Source organism: Eubalaena glacialis, chromosome 1, assembly GCF_028564815.1.
Source record: "Eubalaena glacialis isolate mEubGla1 chromosome 1, mEubGla1.1.hap2.+ XY, whole genome shotgun sequence".
Classification (NCBI taxonomy): domain Eukaryota; kingdom Metazoa; phylum Chordata; class Mammalia; order Artiodactyla; family Balaenidae; genus Eubalaena; species Eubalaena glacialis.
Window position 1 is genome coordinate 181,572,844 of NC_083716.1, and position 13,498 is coordinate 181,586,341.

Genomic DNA, 13,498 nt, shown 5'->3' on the forward strand with positions numbered 1-13,498 from the left:
TTTTTTTTAAAGTTATGTAGCAGACAGTTCTGCTGAAAAACCCCATTCCCTAGTTATAACTTAAAGTTGGTATAGGTTAATACTACACACTAATGTGTAATTTACTTGTTAAGTACACTAGGCTTCCATGCAGGTTTTTTTTTTTTAATTACATTTTTGTTACATTAAAAGGGCAATGATTTAACCCTATAAATTATTTTCTAAATGGCTTTTACATATAAGACACTAAAAGTATGAGACAAATAAATATTTGAAACAGTTTTAAATAAGTTAAACCAGTACTAACAGCTAATAATTAAGTAGAGGGCAACATTTAGTAATTTTCAAATTTATAAATTTTTATACATGGACACTTAAAAAAACTAAATTGTAAATGTAAAAATAGGATGTTAGGCATAGAATTTTAAAATCTTGGCTTGAATTACATAGTTTTTTCTTCTTTTTAACTGCAGGGAATAAGGTAATAGGTAATAAGGTAATCTCTGTCCTTCTGCACAGAGATGCTTTGTGCAAACACCAGAAATGATATGTCACACAGCAATAATTTTGCTGATAAATTTAAATGGATCTGCTCAAATTATTACTTTTAGTACAAAAGCTAAAGGTTAGACTATACTTCTGTTGATGAATTTTAGAGATAATAATATTTATGGAGGTTCTTATTTCCCTCCTAATGGCACAGATTAGTACATTGGATAGAAAAGCAAGAGGAGATGAAGCACTTGTTTTTTAAAAAAGTGCTTCTAGTTTTTAATGAGTACTATTTTTCAAGGGAATGGAAAAATAGAATAAGAAGGCCTCTCATAAGAATCAATGAAATTTTTTTTAGGAAGTGCTATCAATAAGTGCAAACTGGTCATAATTTAAGGTCCATATCCTCCCAACAGCACACCTGCCAAATTCGGCAATTTGAAAGAATAGTAAATTGGATATTGATTTTGAAATTACAGCACGCAACTGCAGGAAGCAATGTTTTAAAATGTTGGCATAGTCTATAGTAATTATTATATTCATTATCAGAACTTTAAATCTTGATTTGTTTCTCTTTTTTCTAAGTCAATTTCCTGTGTGTTTTACATACACATGAAATCACAGAATATTAGCATGGGGTGGGAACATGTCTTGTCAAATTTTACAGAAGAGGCAACTGAGGCTCAGAGAGGTTGTGATTTGCCCAAGGTCCCCTAACTAATAAGTAACAGATCTGGGGCTAGAATATGACTCCATGTGGGCTTGTCTCCTTTATAACTTAGGTCTTAAGAGATGGGGATGAATGCTCAATTTCTTTGTATCGTTCCTGTTGGGGAATGTTTGCATTAACAGCAGGAGGACTCTGTTCAGGACTCTTTTGAAGAAATCTGTAAAACAAGTACTCATCCCGAAATTCATAATTGTTGGTGATGTGTTGGATGACTCCCCCTTGCACCAGTTTATCTCCGTATATCACAGCTTCACCACGGTCGGAGGCAAGGCCAACTTCAATTAGCCAGTTCACCAGGTCACAGCCACAGAAGGTCCCGGAAGAAGTCTTGGCACCACACCTGTATGTCAAAGGAATGATTCACCCATATGTTCTGTAAATCTGGTATCAGCACTGCATGATGGAGGACAAGCAAGGAAAAATAGAAGGAGACAGGGAAAGACAGCATGACAGTTAAAAGGTGGCAGGGATGAAACTATTCTGAATATAAAGGGTTTGTTAAATTACCTGAACCTAGAAAGACCCACCAGAGAAAAACAAAATAGGCCAATAATGCTTGTGAAAACAGAAACACTTAAACAAAAAAAATGACTTAGATAATGTAAGTGCATCAACAAAGAAATATTCTTTTTATAGTAGATGGTCTTTTATGATCAGATGCATTCTGTAGATAGCAGTTATATATTTTATGTTATACTCAGTTAAAATAAATAATTTAATTGTCTCAGGAGCATTAAATAATATTTTTGCAAGCTCTTAAGAAGTGACAATTTTTACTAAATTACTGAAATCAAACTTTTTATTTTCTGCTTATCACAATACCTTTCTTCATGCCCTGAGCAAGATAATCTTACTGATATGTTAGGAATTTGCTCCATTAAGAAGCAGGCAGGGCTTCCCTGGTGGCACAGTGGTTAAGAATCTGCCTGCTAATGCAGGGGACACGGGTTTGAGCCCTGGTCCGGGAAGATCCCACATGCCACAGAGCAACTAAGCCCATGAGCCACAACTACTGAAGCTGTGTGCTACAGCTACTGAAGCCCGTGCGCCTAGAGCCCGTGCTCTGCAACAAGAGAAGCCACTGCAGTGAGAAGCCTGCACACTGCAACAAAGAGTAGCCCCTGCTCGCCGCAACTAGAGAAAACCCACGCTCAACAACGAAGACCCAACGCAGCCAAAAATAAAAAAAATAAAAAAAGAATGACTATTAAAAAAAAAGAAGCAGGCAAAGGGTAAGTGAGATCTGTCTTGCTATAAATCTAAGATTTTTTTTTCATAGTTGTTGACTATATTCCCCACACTGTACATTTCACCCCTGTGATTCATCTATTTTACAACTGGAAGTCTGTACCTCTTAATCTCCATCACCTATTTCTTTCTTCCCCCCAACCTCCTCCCCTCTGGCAACCACTTGTTTGTTCTCTGTATCTATGACTCTGTTTCTGTTTTGTTATGTCAGTTCATTTGTTTTGTTTTTTTAGATTCCACATATAAGCGAAATCATACAGTGTCTTTCTCTGTCTGACTTATTTCACTTAGTATATTGCCCTCTAGGTCCATCCATCTTGTTGCAGATGGCAGGATTTCATTCTTTTTTGTGGCTGGGTGATATTCCATTGTATATATATACCCCATCTTCTTTATCCATCCATCTACTGAGGGACACTTAGGTTTCTTCTATATGTTGCCTATTGTAAATAATACTGCAATGAACAAAGGGGAGCACATATCTTTCTAATTAGTGTTTTTATTTTCTTTGGGTCAATACTCAGGAGTGGAATTGCTGGATCATATGGTACTATTTTTAATTTTTTGAGGAATTTCCATAAGATTCCTCAGATTTTTTTTTTTTTTTTTTTGGCCATGCTGCATGGCTTGTGGGATCTTAGTTCCCAGACCAGGGATTAAACCCACACCCCCTGCACTGGAAGTGCGGAGTCTTTTTTTTTTTTTTTTTTTCTAAATTTATTTATTTTACTTATTTATTTTTGACTGTGTTGGGTCTTCGTTGCTGCAGGCGGGCTTTCTCTAGTTGCGGCGAGTGGGGGCTACTCTTCATTGTGGTGCGCGGGCCTCTCATTGCAGGGGCTTCTCTTGTTGCGGAGCATGGGCTCTAGGCACGTGGGCTTCAGTAGTTGTGGCACGTGGGCTCAGTAGTTGTGGCTCGCGGGCTCTAGAGCGCAGGCTCAGTAGTTGTGGCTCATGGGCTTAGTTGCTCTGTGGCATGTGGGATCTTCCCGGACCAGGGCTCAAACCCGTGTCCCTTGCATTGGCAGGCGGATTCTTAACCATTGCGCCACCAGGGAAGCCCCAGTGCAGAGTCTTAATCACTGGACTGCCAGGGAAATCCCAGATTCCTCAGATTTAAAAAATTTTTGATAATAAATCGGCTTCTTAATTATTTAAAATTTGTCTTCCTAATGCAAATGTGAGAGTGCCTCAGATATGAACAAAAAAACAAGGGAAAAAGAAATGTAAAAAAACAAATTAAGTAGATTCTGTTCATTTTTATACAAGTATGCAGTAGACAACATGAATCTGTCCACAAGCATTAGGTAAGCTGCAAAACCCAAAGTGCTTGACAGTAGGAAACAGTGGATGAATATCAAGATGAAATGAGAAATAGGTGACAAAAATTTTAAAGCATTTAACCACAAATGAATGTACATTAGCGTTTCATATAAAAATTAGAAAAGAGGTTAATATACATGGAAAAGTTTCTCAAGTACACAAAATCACAATATTGTAACATCAATATTTTACTTAGTAATAAGATATCTTAATTTATGCTTTGCAGCTACAAACATCACTTTAAACAAAAGCCTGAATGTTACACCCGGAGTCTGAGCCTTTTTCCTCCTTGTTGATTTTAAATTTATAGCCCTACACCTTCTAATCCAGACACCAACTGATTAATATTTGCTTCCTGATGACTGATCAGGCAGCTACAACCACAGCTCACGGAGTTGTACAGAGTGGCAGAGGATTAGCCACTATGCAGGATGCAGAGCAGTACCATCACCAGCCTGTGCCCATTTGCCATCTGGGACGGAGGCAGCCTGACAGCCCTGCAAATGGCAAAGAGCTATGCCAGTCAGCAATCACAGTGGGCCTGGTGGAGGTAACACAGAGTTCCTTTTTTTAAATTTTAAAAAGCAATTTTAAATTGTTGAAACTATCCATAGATGGTACTTTGAAATAATTGTGTTTGGGCCTTTAAGGGTGGGAAACTAATTTTTTTTCATAGCTTACCATTTCCAGAAACTGGGCTAGGCGCATCATATAGATTTTGTTATCTAATGCAAACAACCCCAAGAGCCAGGTATTTTAAAGAAGAGGAAAACTAAGGTTTGGAGACTTAAACTGGCCCAATGTCACAGAGCTAATAAGTGGCAGATCCAGTAATTGAGTTCTAGTATTAGTCCCCACCCAATGAGTCCCCTTTCCACGAGCTATACCAGGATACCTCCAGTTATAATGAAATATAGTGGCATAATATTTGTAAATATCCTGAATGGTAATTTTCATACCTTTTCAATTTTTCAGTTATAGACATAAAAGTATTCTTAATATCATGTTTTGTTTTTTTCTCTTTTTTTGACAACCAAAAATATTGGCACTAAAACATTTGTTTATTCTTTTCCTGCTGTATACTCCATACAGGATTAGAAGAATAAATATGCTGTCATAGACTGAAGATTAGGACTTGAGGTGAAAAATAAGCAGCAGAATTAATTAAGAGATAGAAATTTCATTTCATTTTCTTAACAATATCATTAGTAATATGAAATAGCATATTACTAGCATACCCCTAGGAGATGGGGAATATAAAATCACTTCTAAATACAATGTATCTCAAAGGTTTTTGAGAGGTACTAATGGCCAACATGAAGTGAATGTTCATATTCTGCTACATTTTGGTTCATTCTAAAGTTTTCACGTTTTACATGGAAATCAGAAGTTATATGGCATCTAAAAATGTAAAGATCAAAGTGTTATGGCTCTTATATATACTGTTTCTTAAACTATAAACTGACCCATAGCTATTTTAACTTTTATGTGTATATGTGTTATTGAAAATAACAATAATAAAGTTAGTCACAAGCACATTACTTAGCTTATTACAAACCAAAACTAAGCATCTAAAATATAATTATCTAGAACCTGTACTTACCTTCTTTCCTTCACAATGTTTTGGATACAGAGGTCACGGTGATAATGGATAAACTGTTGACAGGTCATTTTTATTTCCTCAGGAACAGAAGAATCCCTATTTTCTGCTGTTTCTTTGTTGTTCCATAGGAATTCAAGTCTAAAAACAAAAATTTAAGGATGCAATTTTTAAGGAACGAAAAGCCCTGAAAGAGAGCCCCTTCTTGCTTATCACCCCGTCAACATGGCTGTTCCCAAACTGTCACTCACCACAGCTGTCATCTACAGCACCCAGACATCCTTAGTCTCTGAAGCAGAAACATATTTAACCTGCATTTGGTGGCTGGGGTGGGGGACTTGAACATTTTATAAACCCTCCAGACATGTTGGACCCATTTCAGTAACTACCAAAAAATGAAGTTTCTTATTCTACATTCTACTGTTTTAAAACGCAAAAATAACGTACAGAGATCAAGTATATTATTTAATCATTTTCCAATTTCGGTACCAGAGAGACAAATAGTGGGACCTCGAGTACAAAACAATCCTGTTTTGCCAGCCCAGACAATAGATCTGTTGACTCTTTTAACCGATCAACATTATGAAGCTAATAACTAAGTGCAGTGACTTTCCTATTTTGCTTTTCTTCTTTCATGAAAGGACTGTGACCCTAGCAGCTATATTTTAATGATGATGGAAAAAAGAGAAGGAGAAGAAGGAACAGGGACCATTTACTGGGCACTTTTTATATAGGCAATAGGATAAATTCCACTAGCACTTCTAGTTTCTACTAATTTTGACTTTGAAAACAAATGAGGAAGTACGGATTCACCCCTCTACCTCCACCACTTCCTCCCACCCCCAAGGTGAAGTGTTCTCATTTCATTATTTTTCATAAAGAAATCCCTGATCTGAATTCAAAGAAACTCTTCACCAAGTTAATTTAAAAAAATTGAAATTTAGAAAGAAGAAAACTTGAGTTTTCTATAAATTGTCGGTTTGACAGAAAGAGAAATCCTGTTGTCAAACGAGAAAGACAATCAAATATAGACCTTTGGGGGCACATCACCTACTATTTCCATTTCTAAATACATTTTCAAGTTTCATTTTACTTTATGTAGTTAATGGCATAGATAGAAGTCAGTGTCCATCAATTCTTGTTAAAATACAAATTAAAATGTTGGATTAATGACAGCTCTTCTGTCATTTTCTCTGCAATTATTTACAACAAATAACCTTTCTGTGGTTTCCTAGTAGTTGCTAAAGGTTTAAAAATATAAGTATCTTAATAGAATGGCTTTGTCATCACCTTTACAGTTATAGCTTTATTTCAAAACTAAAAGTACCTTCTTTTGAAAGGTAGGATGATTAAATGTTTGTCCAATCCAAAGATGCCAAAGGAAATAAATCCCTATGGAAGAAAAAAAAGTTATATTTTATGAGTTCTACAATAAATTTTAAGACAGAGAAATGATGGAAGCCAAAATATTTAGTGCTTGAGGAAGTAAACCTCTAGTGATTAGAGCAACATTTTAAATAGAACACACGGGCAGGACCTCTAAAGTTCAGTGCCTGATGGCAGGTACAGTCAATGCTCTGTATCCACAGATTCCACATCCATGGATTTAACCTACCGTGGATTGAAAATATTTGGGAAAAAAATTCCAGAAAGTTCCAAAAAGCAAAACTTGAATTTGCCGCATACTGGCAACTATTTACATAGCAATTAAGGTGATGTAACTAACCGAGAGATGATTTAAAATATACAGGAGGACATGCATAGGTCATATGCAAATACTGTGCCATTTTATATGAAGGACTTGAGCATCCATGGATTTTAGTACCTGAGGGGTGTCCTGGAACCAGTCCCCCTCGGATACTGAGGGATGATTGTATGCCTCCCTTGGCTGCCTCTTCTCAATCATCTTTCCTACTAATTATGATGGGTGATATAAGTGAGTGCTGAACAACCACATTGGCAAGCTAGCTTACTGGAGAAAAATGACAACATTTAAGGGCTATATGACTTTTTTCCCCTTTCTAAAAAGAAAATAAAATATCTCCCATTATGCTTAAGTACTTCTTTATTATTTTTCTGTTAAAACTTCAAAAATTATACAATTAACAAGTGCTATAGGTTCTGATTATAATGAAGTAACTGAAAAAAATTTATGTGAAATGAAATTGGCTAGTGTTTAGGGAAAGGGTTTGACGAATTTGGGAGTGATGAGGCAAACTAGCACCAGATATTAGCCACGTATCAGGACAATCAGGACTGCCTTGGGGAGATGGGAAGCTGGGAACTGCCATCTGTCAGGCACAGTGGGGTAAGGATTTTAGACCAGGTTGGTGTGGGTGGGATGGAAAATGCAATGACATGAAGGACCTACCTGTCTTCACCTCAAATTATAAACCACCTAAAGGGAATGATCTTACCACCACAACTCCCCAAGAGAAAAATGGAATGGGAGCAGGTTTTGTATCTGTCTCCCTCCTTTGAAGCACTTCAGCCATAAGCTGTGGGGACAATATTTCAAATGCAACATTCTTGGCATTAGCTTCTGTTTGCGAAGCTTTGTCAGTCCCAGTCCTGGGATGGCTCAGCTTGGAGTGCAAAGTAAGTGCAAAATGCAAAATGCAAAATGCTAAGTAAGACTAAGATTTTCAACCTAGTATTTTATAGTTCTTGGGTACAAAATCAAATCTTGAACAGTATCACAGAGTGAGATGGGCATCAAGTAGCCCTGGGATGCTCATGTCTGTCTATAATAAACTGATAGGTCACTTGTCTGTCTAAATATAGCCATTTTTGCTCCCATAATAAAGGCAAAGCAAACTGGAAATATTTCAAGAAATTAACGTTAGGGAAAAACTTGCAAGAGCGTCTACTGATAAATGTTAACTAACTCATATGGCCAATTATTTCAGGTTTAATAGGCAAGTGCAATGATTTCAAGTACTGTATTTTTTTCAACCTGATACTTAATCTTGGGACTAATATTCTCTAATTAAAAAGTAAGGGATGTGGTTAAGACTTCGCCTTCCAATGTAGGGAGTGCAGGCCTGATCCCTGGTCGGGGAGCTAGGATCCCACATGCCTTGTGGCCAAGGGACCAAGACATGGAACAGAAGCAATATTGTAACAAATTCAATAAAGACTTTAAAAAAAATGGTGCGCATCAAAAAAAAAATCTTTAAAAAAAAAAGTAAGGGATTGGAGACAATAAAAATTTTAAATTTTCACATCAAAATATTTTCCCAATATCTAAAATATCATTTACCCTTAAATATCCATTTTAATAGTGATATAAATAAAGACAACAGCACCTATCGTATTAGTTCTTCATGGAATTTTAATGTCTAATTTTTAAACTGGGGGTGATAAGTTTACTTTGCAGATATTCTTGTGATGTTTAAATGAAATAATTAATGTAAAATGCTTAAAAATGTTTGGCATATAGTAGACTCTCAAGGAATGGTATCTACTATCCCTGGTCAAATTTTATTTATATGCCACATGATTTTTTTTACAGGATTTAAGTACCTGTAGTTCAAGAAACATCAAAATGTAAATGAAATGATGTGCATTAAAATAAGTTGCTAAACTAAAGGCTCAGAGATGTTAAGTCATTTTCCCGAAGTAACTTATTAAGGCCACAACAAAGTTTAAAAAGAACTTGGAACATCTTGTCCCTGCTAAATTATCATTCTTTATCTCAAAACCAAAGCAAAAAACTATTTGGTATTTCTGATTGAAACACTCAGTGTGCATTCTGATGACTTTAACCAATATAATAATTCATCTCTACTAGGAGATAGGCAGCAGCTGTCAGCTGTCACGCATACCAGCAGCTGGCAAACAAACTAAACCCTTTTGATTTAAAAGAAAACAACAACATCCGTACCATCACCCCCCCACCAACAAACCATCCAGGAAAACAAAAACCCCTCAAAGTTCTCAGTAAATAAATACCTGGCCAAAGTTAAACACAGCACAGAAAAACTGTAACTCAACATATAGTCTCCCAGGCTCTTGGTTGAATAGCCACCATAAACAACTGGAAAGATTCTGTAAAGGAAGGAGAAAATAGTACTTTAAAATGAAGCAAGCTAATCATTTCTCTCTATCCAGAACATAGTACAATAACTTATCTACTTAATAATTAGGAAGAAAAGGACTAAAGGGAAAAACACCAAGAGAATATAGAGGCTTTGTCTTTCAAACAAGAGGTTTCAACCTCTCTTCTTGACAGATGTCATTCAAGCAGCATCTATTCTGATCAGATTTGAAGCAAGAAGACATGAGCCATAATACAGAAGCTTACATAATACATCAGGACTTTGACTAGCCGAAGACAGGTCTGATTTTAAAATTAGTTTTACACAGTGAAAACAATCACATCACCGAGCAGCAATTCTTGGCTGCATTTCTTACTTTTTGATTTTTGTTCTTAAACAGCAGTTAAAATCGTGCTGGCTGATATGATTCTATGTAGTGAGCATCCCAGTTTGGAAAGGGTAAGGGGGTTTCTTCATGGGTTATATGGTCCATCTCCCATCACTAGGCAAGTTACACTTGAACTATCACAAAGAAGTATATAATAACTGGTAATTCACTAAAGAGGACATAGAACTAATTAAAAAAAAAACCCTTTAGTAATCAAAGAAATGCATTTAAAAAATGAAGTGCTATATTTCACTTATAAAATTATCAAATAGGGCTTCCCTGGTGGTGCAGTGGTTGAGAATCTGCCTGCCAATGCAGGGGACATGGGTTCGAGCCCTGGTCTGGGAAGATCCCACATGCCACGGAGCAACTGGGCCCGTGAGCCACAATTACTGAGCCTGCGCGTCTGGAGCCTGTGCTCCGCAACAAGAGAGGCCGCGATAGTGAGAGGCCCGCGCACCGTGATGAAGAGTGGCCTCCGCTTGCCACAACTAGAGAAAGCCCTCACACAGAAACGAAGACCCAACACAGCCATAAATTAAAAAAAAAAAAAAAAAAAAAAATTATCAAATAAAAAATTTATAATATTCAATGTTGGTGAGAGTACTTTACAAACCTATACTACTCCTTTGGAAAACAACAGTAGAATGCATCCAAAGGCACAAAAATATTTATACTCTTTGATCCAGGTTTCCCAACTTTGAGAATCTATCATAAGGAAATATATTTCATGGAGATGTTTATTAGAGCATTCTGAAAAACTAGGAACGATCCATAGTTCCATAAGGAAGTGGTTGAGTGAATGCTAATGCATCTCCTCTATGGTTTATTGAGGAGCCATTTAAAGGAACGGTTATGAACACTTTGCAGCAACATGAAAATGCTTGACATAAGTCACAAAGCAGGACATAAATCTGAATGTATTATTAGAACCATGAAAAATATATTAAAAAAGAGACGGCAGTAGTATGATGGATATTTTTCCTCTTTTCTCTATTTTGTAAGTATCCACTGAATGAAGTGGTTATGTTATTTTCATAATGTAAAATTATTTTTAAAAGTTTATTTATCTGAGGACTATCTTCTGAGAGACCATGTAGTCATTTATCCACAGAAGTCAGTCAAGGAATATGTTAGGAGTAAGTGGTCCTGTACACATCATGGAGATGCCTGGTTTTACCCCAAATTCTAGGTTCAAGGCATAGGATGAGTAAGTATTCTAAGCAAAATAAGCTACTGAAGCACTTAGGCAACAGAGTAATGTGAATTATTCATTCTTTCCCCCCCCCCCAAAACATTTAGCTCAAGATTAGGATTCAGATGGTCGAACTGCCACCCCCCTGTGAAGAAGCAACTAAGTTTCTCCAGATGCCTGAAAAAAAACCTTTGCCAAACATTTAAAGAAATGGCCCCAAAACAAAATCAGAAGAAACATTTACAGCAAACAGGCCAATAATGAGAAGTAAACACAAAAACACATGTCGAGTCAGTTGCTGGTCTCCACTCTGTAGATACTGCTCCTCTTCCTGGGCTAATATGCAGCTCTGGGAGTTACAGCGACTCACACAATGTTCATCTATAAAACAGTAAGTACAACAATTTGTAATCAGAGCTTTTTATCTGAATGCATTTTAAATTCATAATGACTTCCTAAACAAACCACCACATATGCACATTCAGCTCAGAATCAGTATTTTATTTTAGTTGAAATCCAAGGAAGTCTCCTGCATGTTGTTTTAGGAGAGTTCTACTTGTAGAATGTTTTTATCCAAAAAAAAATACAAGTAGTACGCAATAGTTCCCTTCTACATTATTTAACAATGTAACACACACACACACACACTTTTTTAAGGCTAAATTAATAACTCAAGTTTCACCTGTGATAAATCTACACCTTGGTGTAATTTTGTAAAAATGTAAAAATCTACACCTTGGTGTAAATAGGTCACGAATACCCTATTTTGGCTAAGAGCAAAACAAATTTACTACTACCACTTGCCTTTCATTAAAGAGTTTAAAATTTGCCTTAGAAAAGACCTTTAAGGAACCAAATAAAAAATATTATACACTTTGTTCTGTTCGCATGTGGAACCAAGTCCAAATCACATGACTCTTCTCTGGCCTAAAAGAGAAGTGAGGGGCCTTTCACAAGAAACCTTTATTCTCCCACCTCAGCTCCACTATATCTAAGGCATCAAATGCAGGGGAAAACATTTTTACAAAATAGATGCTAGTCTAACATACAGTCTTATTACAAAAAGTCAGAGATTAAAAAACACAACTTTACAGCTCTTACCTTTAAGCGAACAAAAATTTATACTTCCTAAAGCCTCTTCTTAGAAAAGAACATATACAACCATTAAATATGGTCTGGCCTGATAGCTAATGGCATAGGTGAATGTTCACAATAAAAGTAGGTTAAAAGTAAAAAGTAAAAAGAAAGTAGGCTGCCAAACAGTTTCTGTAGTATGATCCTATTTTATAACAATTATTTGGGTATATCTTGGTACAGAAAAATTCTAGCAGTATATATAATAAACCTGGTCTTAAAACATTATGTAGAAGTATTATAAAAATGGATAAAAATAAATTTTACTATCTTTTATTTGCCTTTTTTACACATTGCGATATTTATTTTGCCTTTGTGGTGTGCCAGTGTTTTGGCGACAAGGAATTAATCACATTGTTAAACTCTAAAAATTCTCATTTGTCCATCGTTTGATTTCCTTTAGACTTTCTTTATTTCAGGCTTAGGAATGGTACTAAATTATGTGGGCAGATGAAGTCCTTATATGATGGCTCTCATTCTATATAATTTTTGTAAAATATGATCAGAAAATCTAAGAAGCCCCTATAATTAAAAAAATTTTTCAGGAATCAGCATTATTAATGGAGAAATGATAGATAAGCAAATTGTAAGGAGATTTTGGGGGGGCAAAAAAAGTTGTTGAATCAAATCACATGTTGAGTTTGCTAATGGACTTTACTATTAGGTATATTGTATAGGGAAGAAAAAGCAAGGAGCAAACACTTGGGAATTCTGATGTAAAGAAATATCAGCTTTAGAAAAGGGGCACACAAAACTTGAAACACATGTAACTGAATGCCAAGAGGGGTTTCCTATTGAAAGTCAGTGAAGGCTCAACATCTGATGTATTTTTACTTCTTTCTATGGAAATGTGAATTCTACTATTTAAGATTCATTCCTAGCCAGCAGAAAGCAGTCAAGTATAAATCCCGCCTGAATAATAACAACAACTACTGCTGCTGCTACTATGTTTAATAAGCATTTAGTTTGTATACCACTCACTGTGCTAAGTGATTTGCACACATCATTTCTTATAATCCTCACAACATTTCTTATATAAAAACATAATGCCCTTGACAGCAAAACAGTTGACGTATGCTCCATCATAAAGAGGACTTTTTAGGGTTTCCCTTTCTACTTTGATTAAAAATAAGCATGATCAACTGAAGGTACATTGCAATTTCACATAAATGTATTCAGTTGTCTTAAATAATTTGAAATTCAGACCATAAATGTGATTTAGTCTCTTAGTCTATATGCCAAAAGGTTATTACTTGTAAAGATTTTTCTTATTTTATAAGAAAGGGCATATTTTAAAGCACATGGATTCAAAATGTAATTAAGCACTAACTAATTAGTCCTGGCCCTGGGGGAATGGAGTGTGGGAAAA

At 35.9% G+C, this 13,498-nt stretch overlaps 1 protein-coding gene across 1 annotated transcript in view; it reads right to left on the bottom strand.

Moving 5' to 3' along the window:
* Positions 1-353: 353 nt before the first annotated feature.
* GPR155 (G protein-coupled receptor 155) overlaps positions 354-13,498 on the bottom strand; it is a 41,881-nt gene continuing 28,736 nt past the window's right edge. The window contains exons 12-16 of the mRNA XM_061202213.1: positions 11,240-11,376; positions 9,327-9,422; positions 6,700-6,764; positions 5,376-5,513; positions 354-1,541 (exon numbers count right to left, since the gene is read on the bottom strand). Coding sequence (XP_061058196.1) covers positions 1,250-1,541; positions 5,376-5,513; positions 6,700-6,764; positions 9,327-9,422; positions 11,240-11,376 — 728 coding nt within the window. The 3' untranslated portion in view covers positions 354-1,249. The remainder of the gene's footprint in view (positions 1,542-5,375; positions 5,514-6,699; positions 6,765-9,326; positions 9,423-11,239; positions 11,377-13,498) is intronic.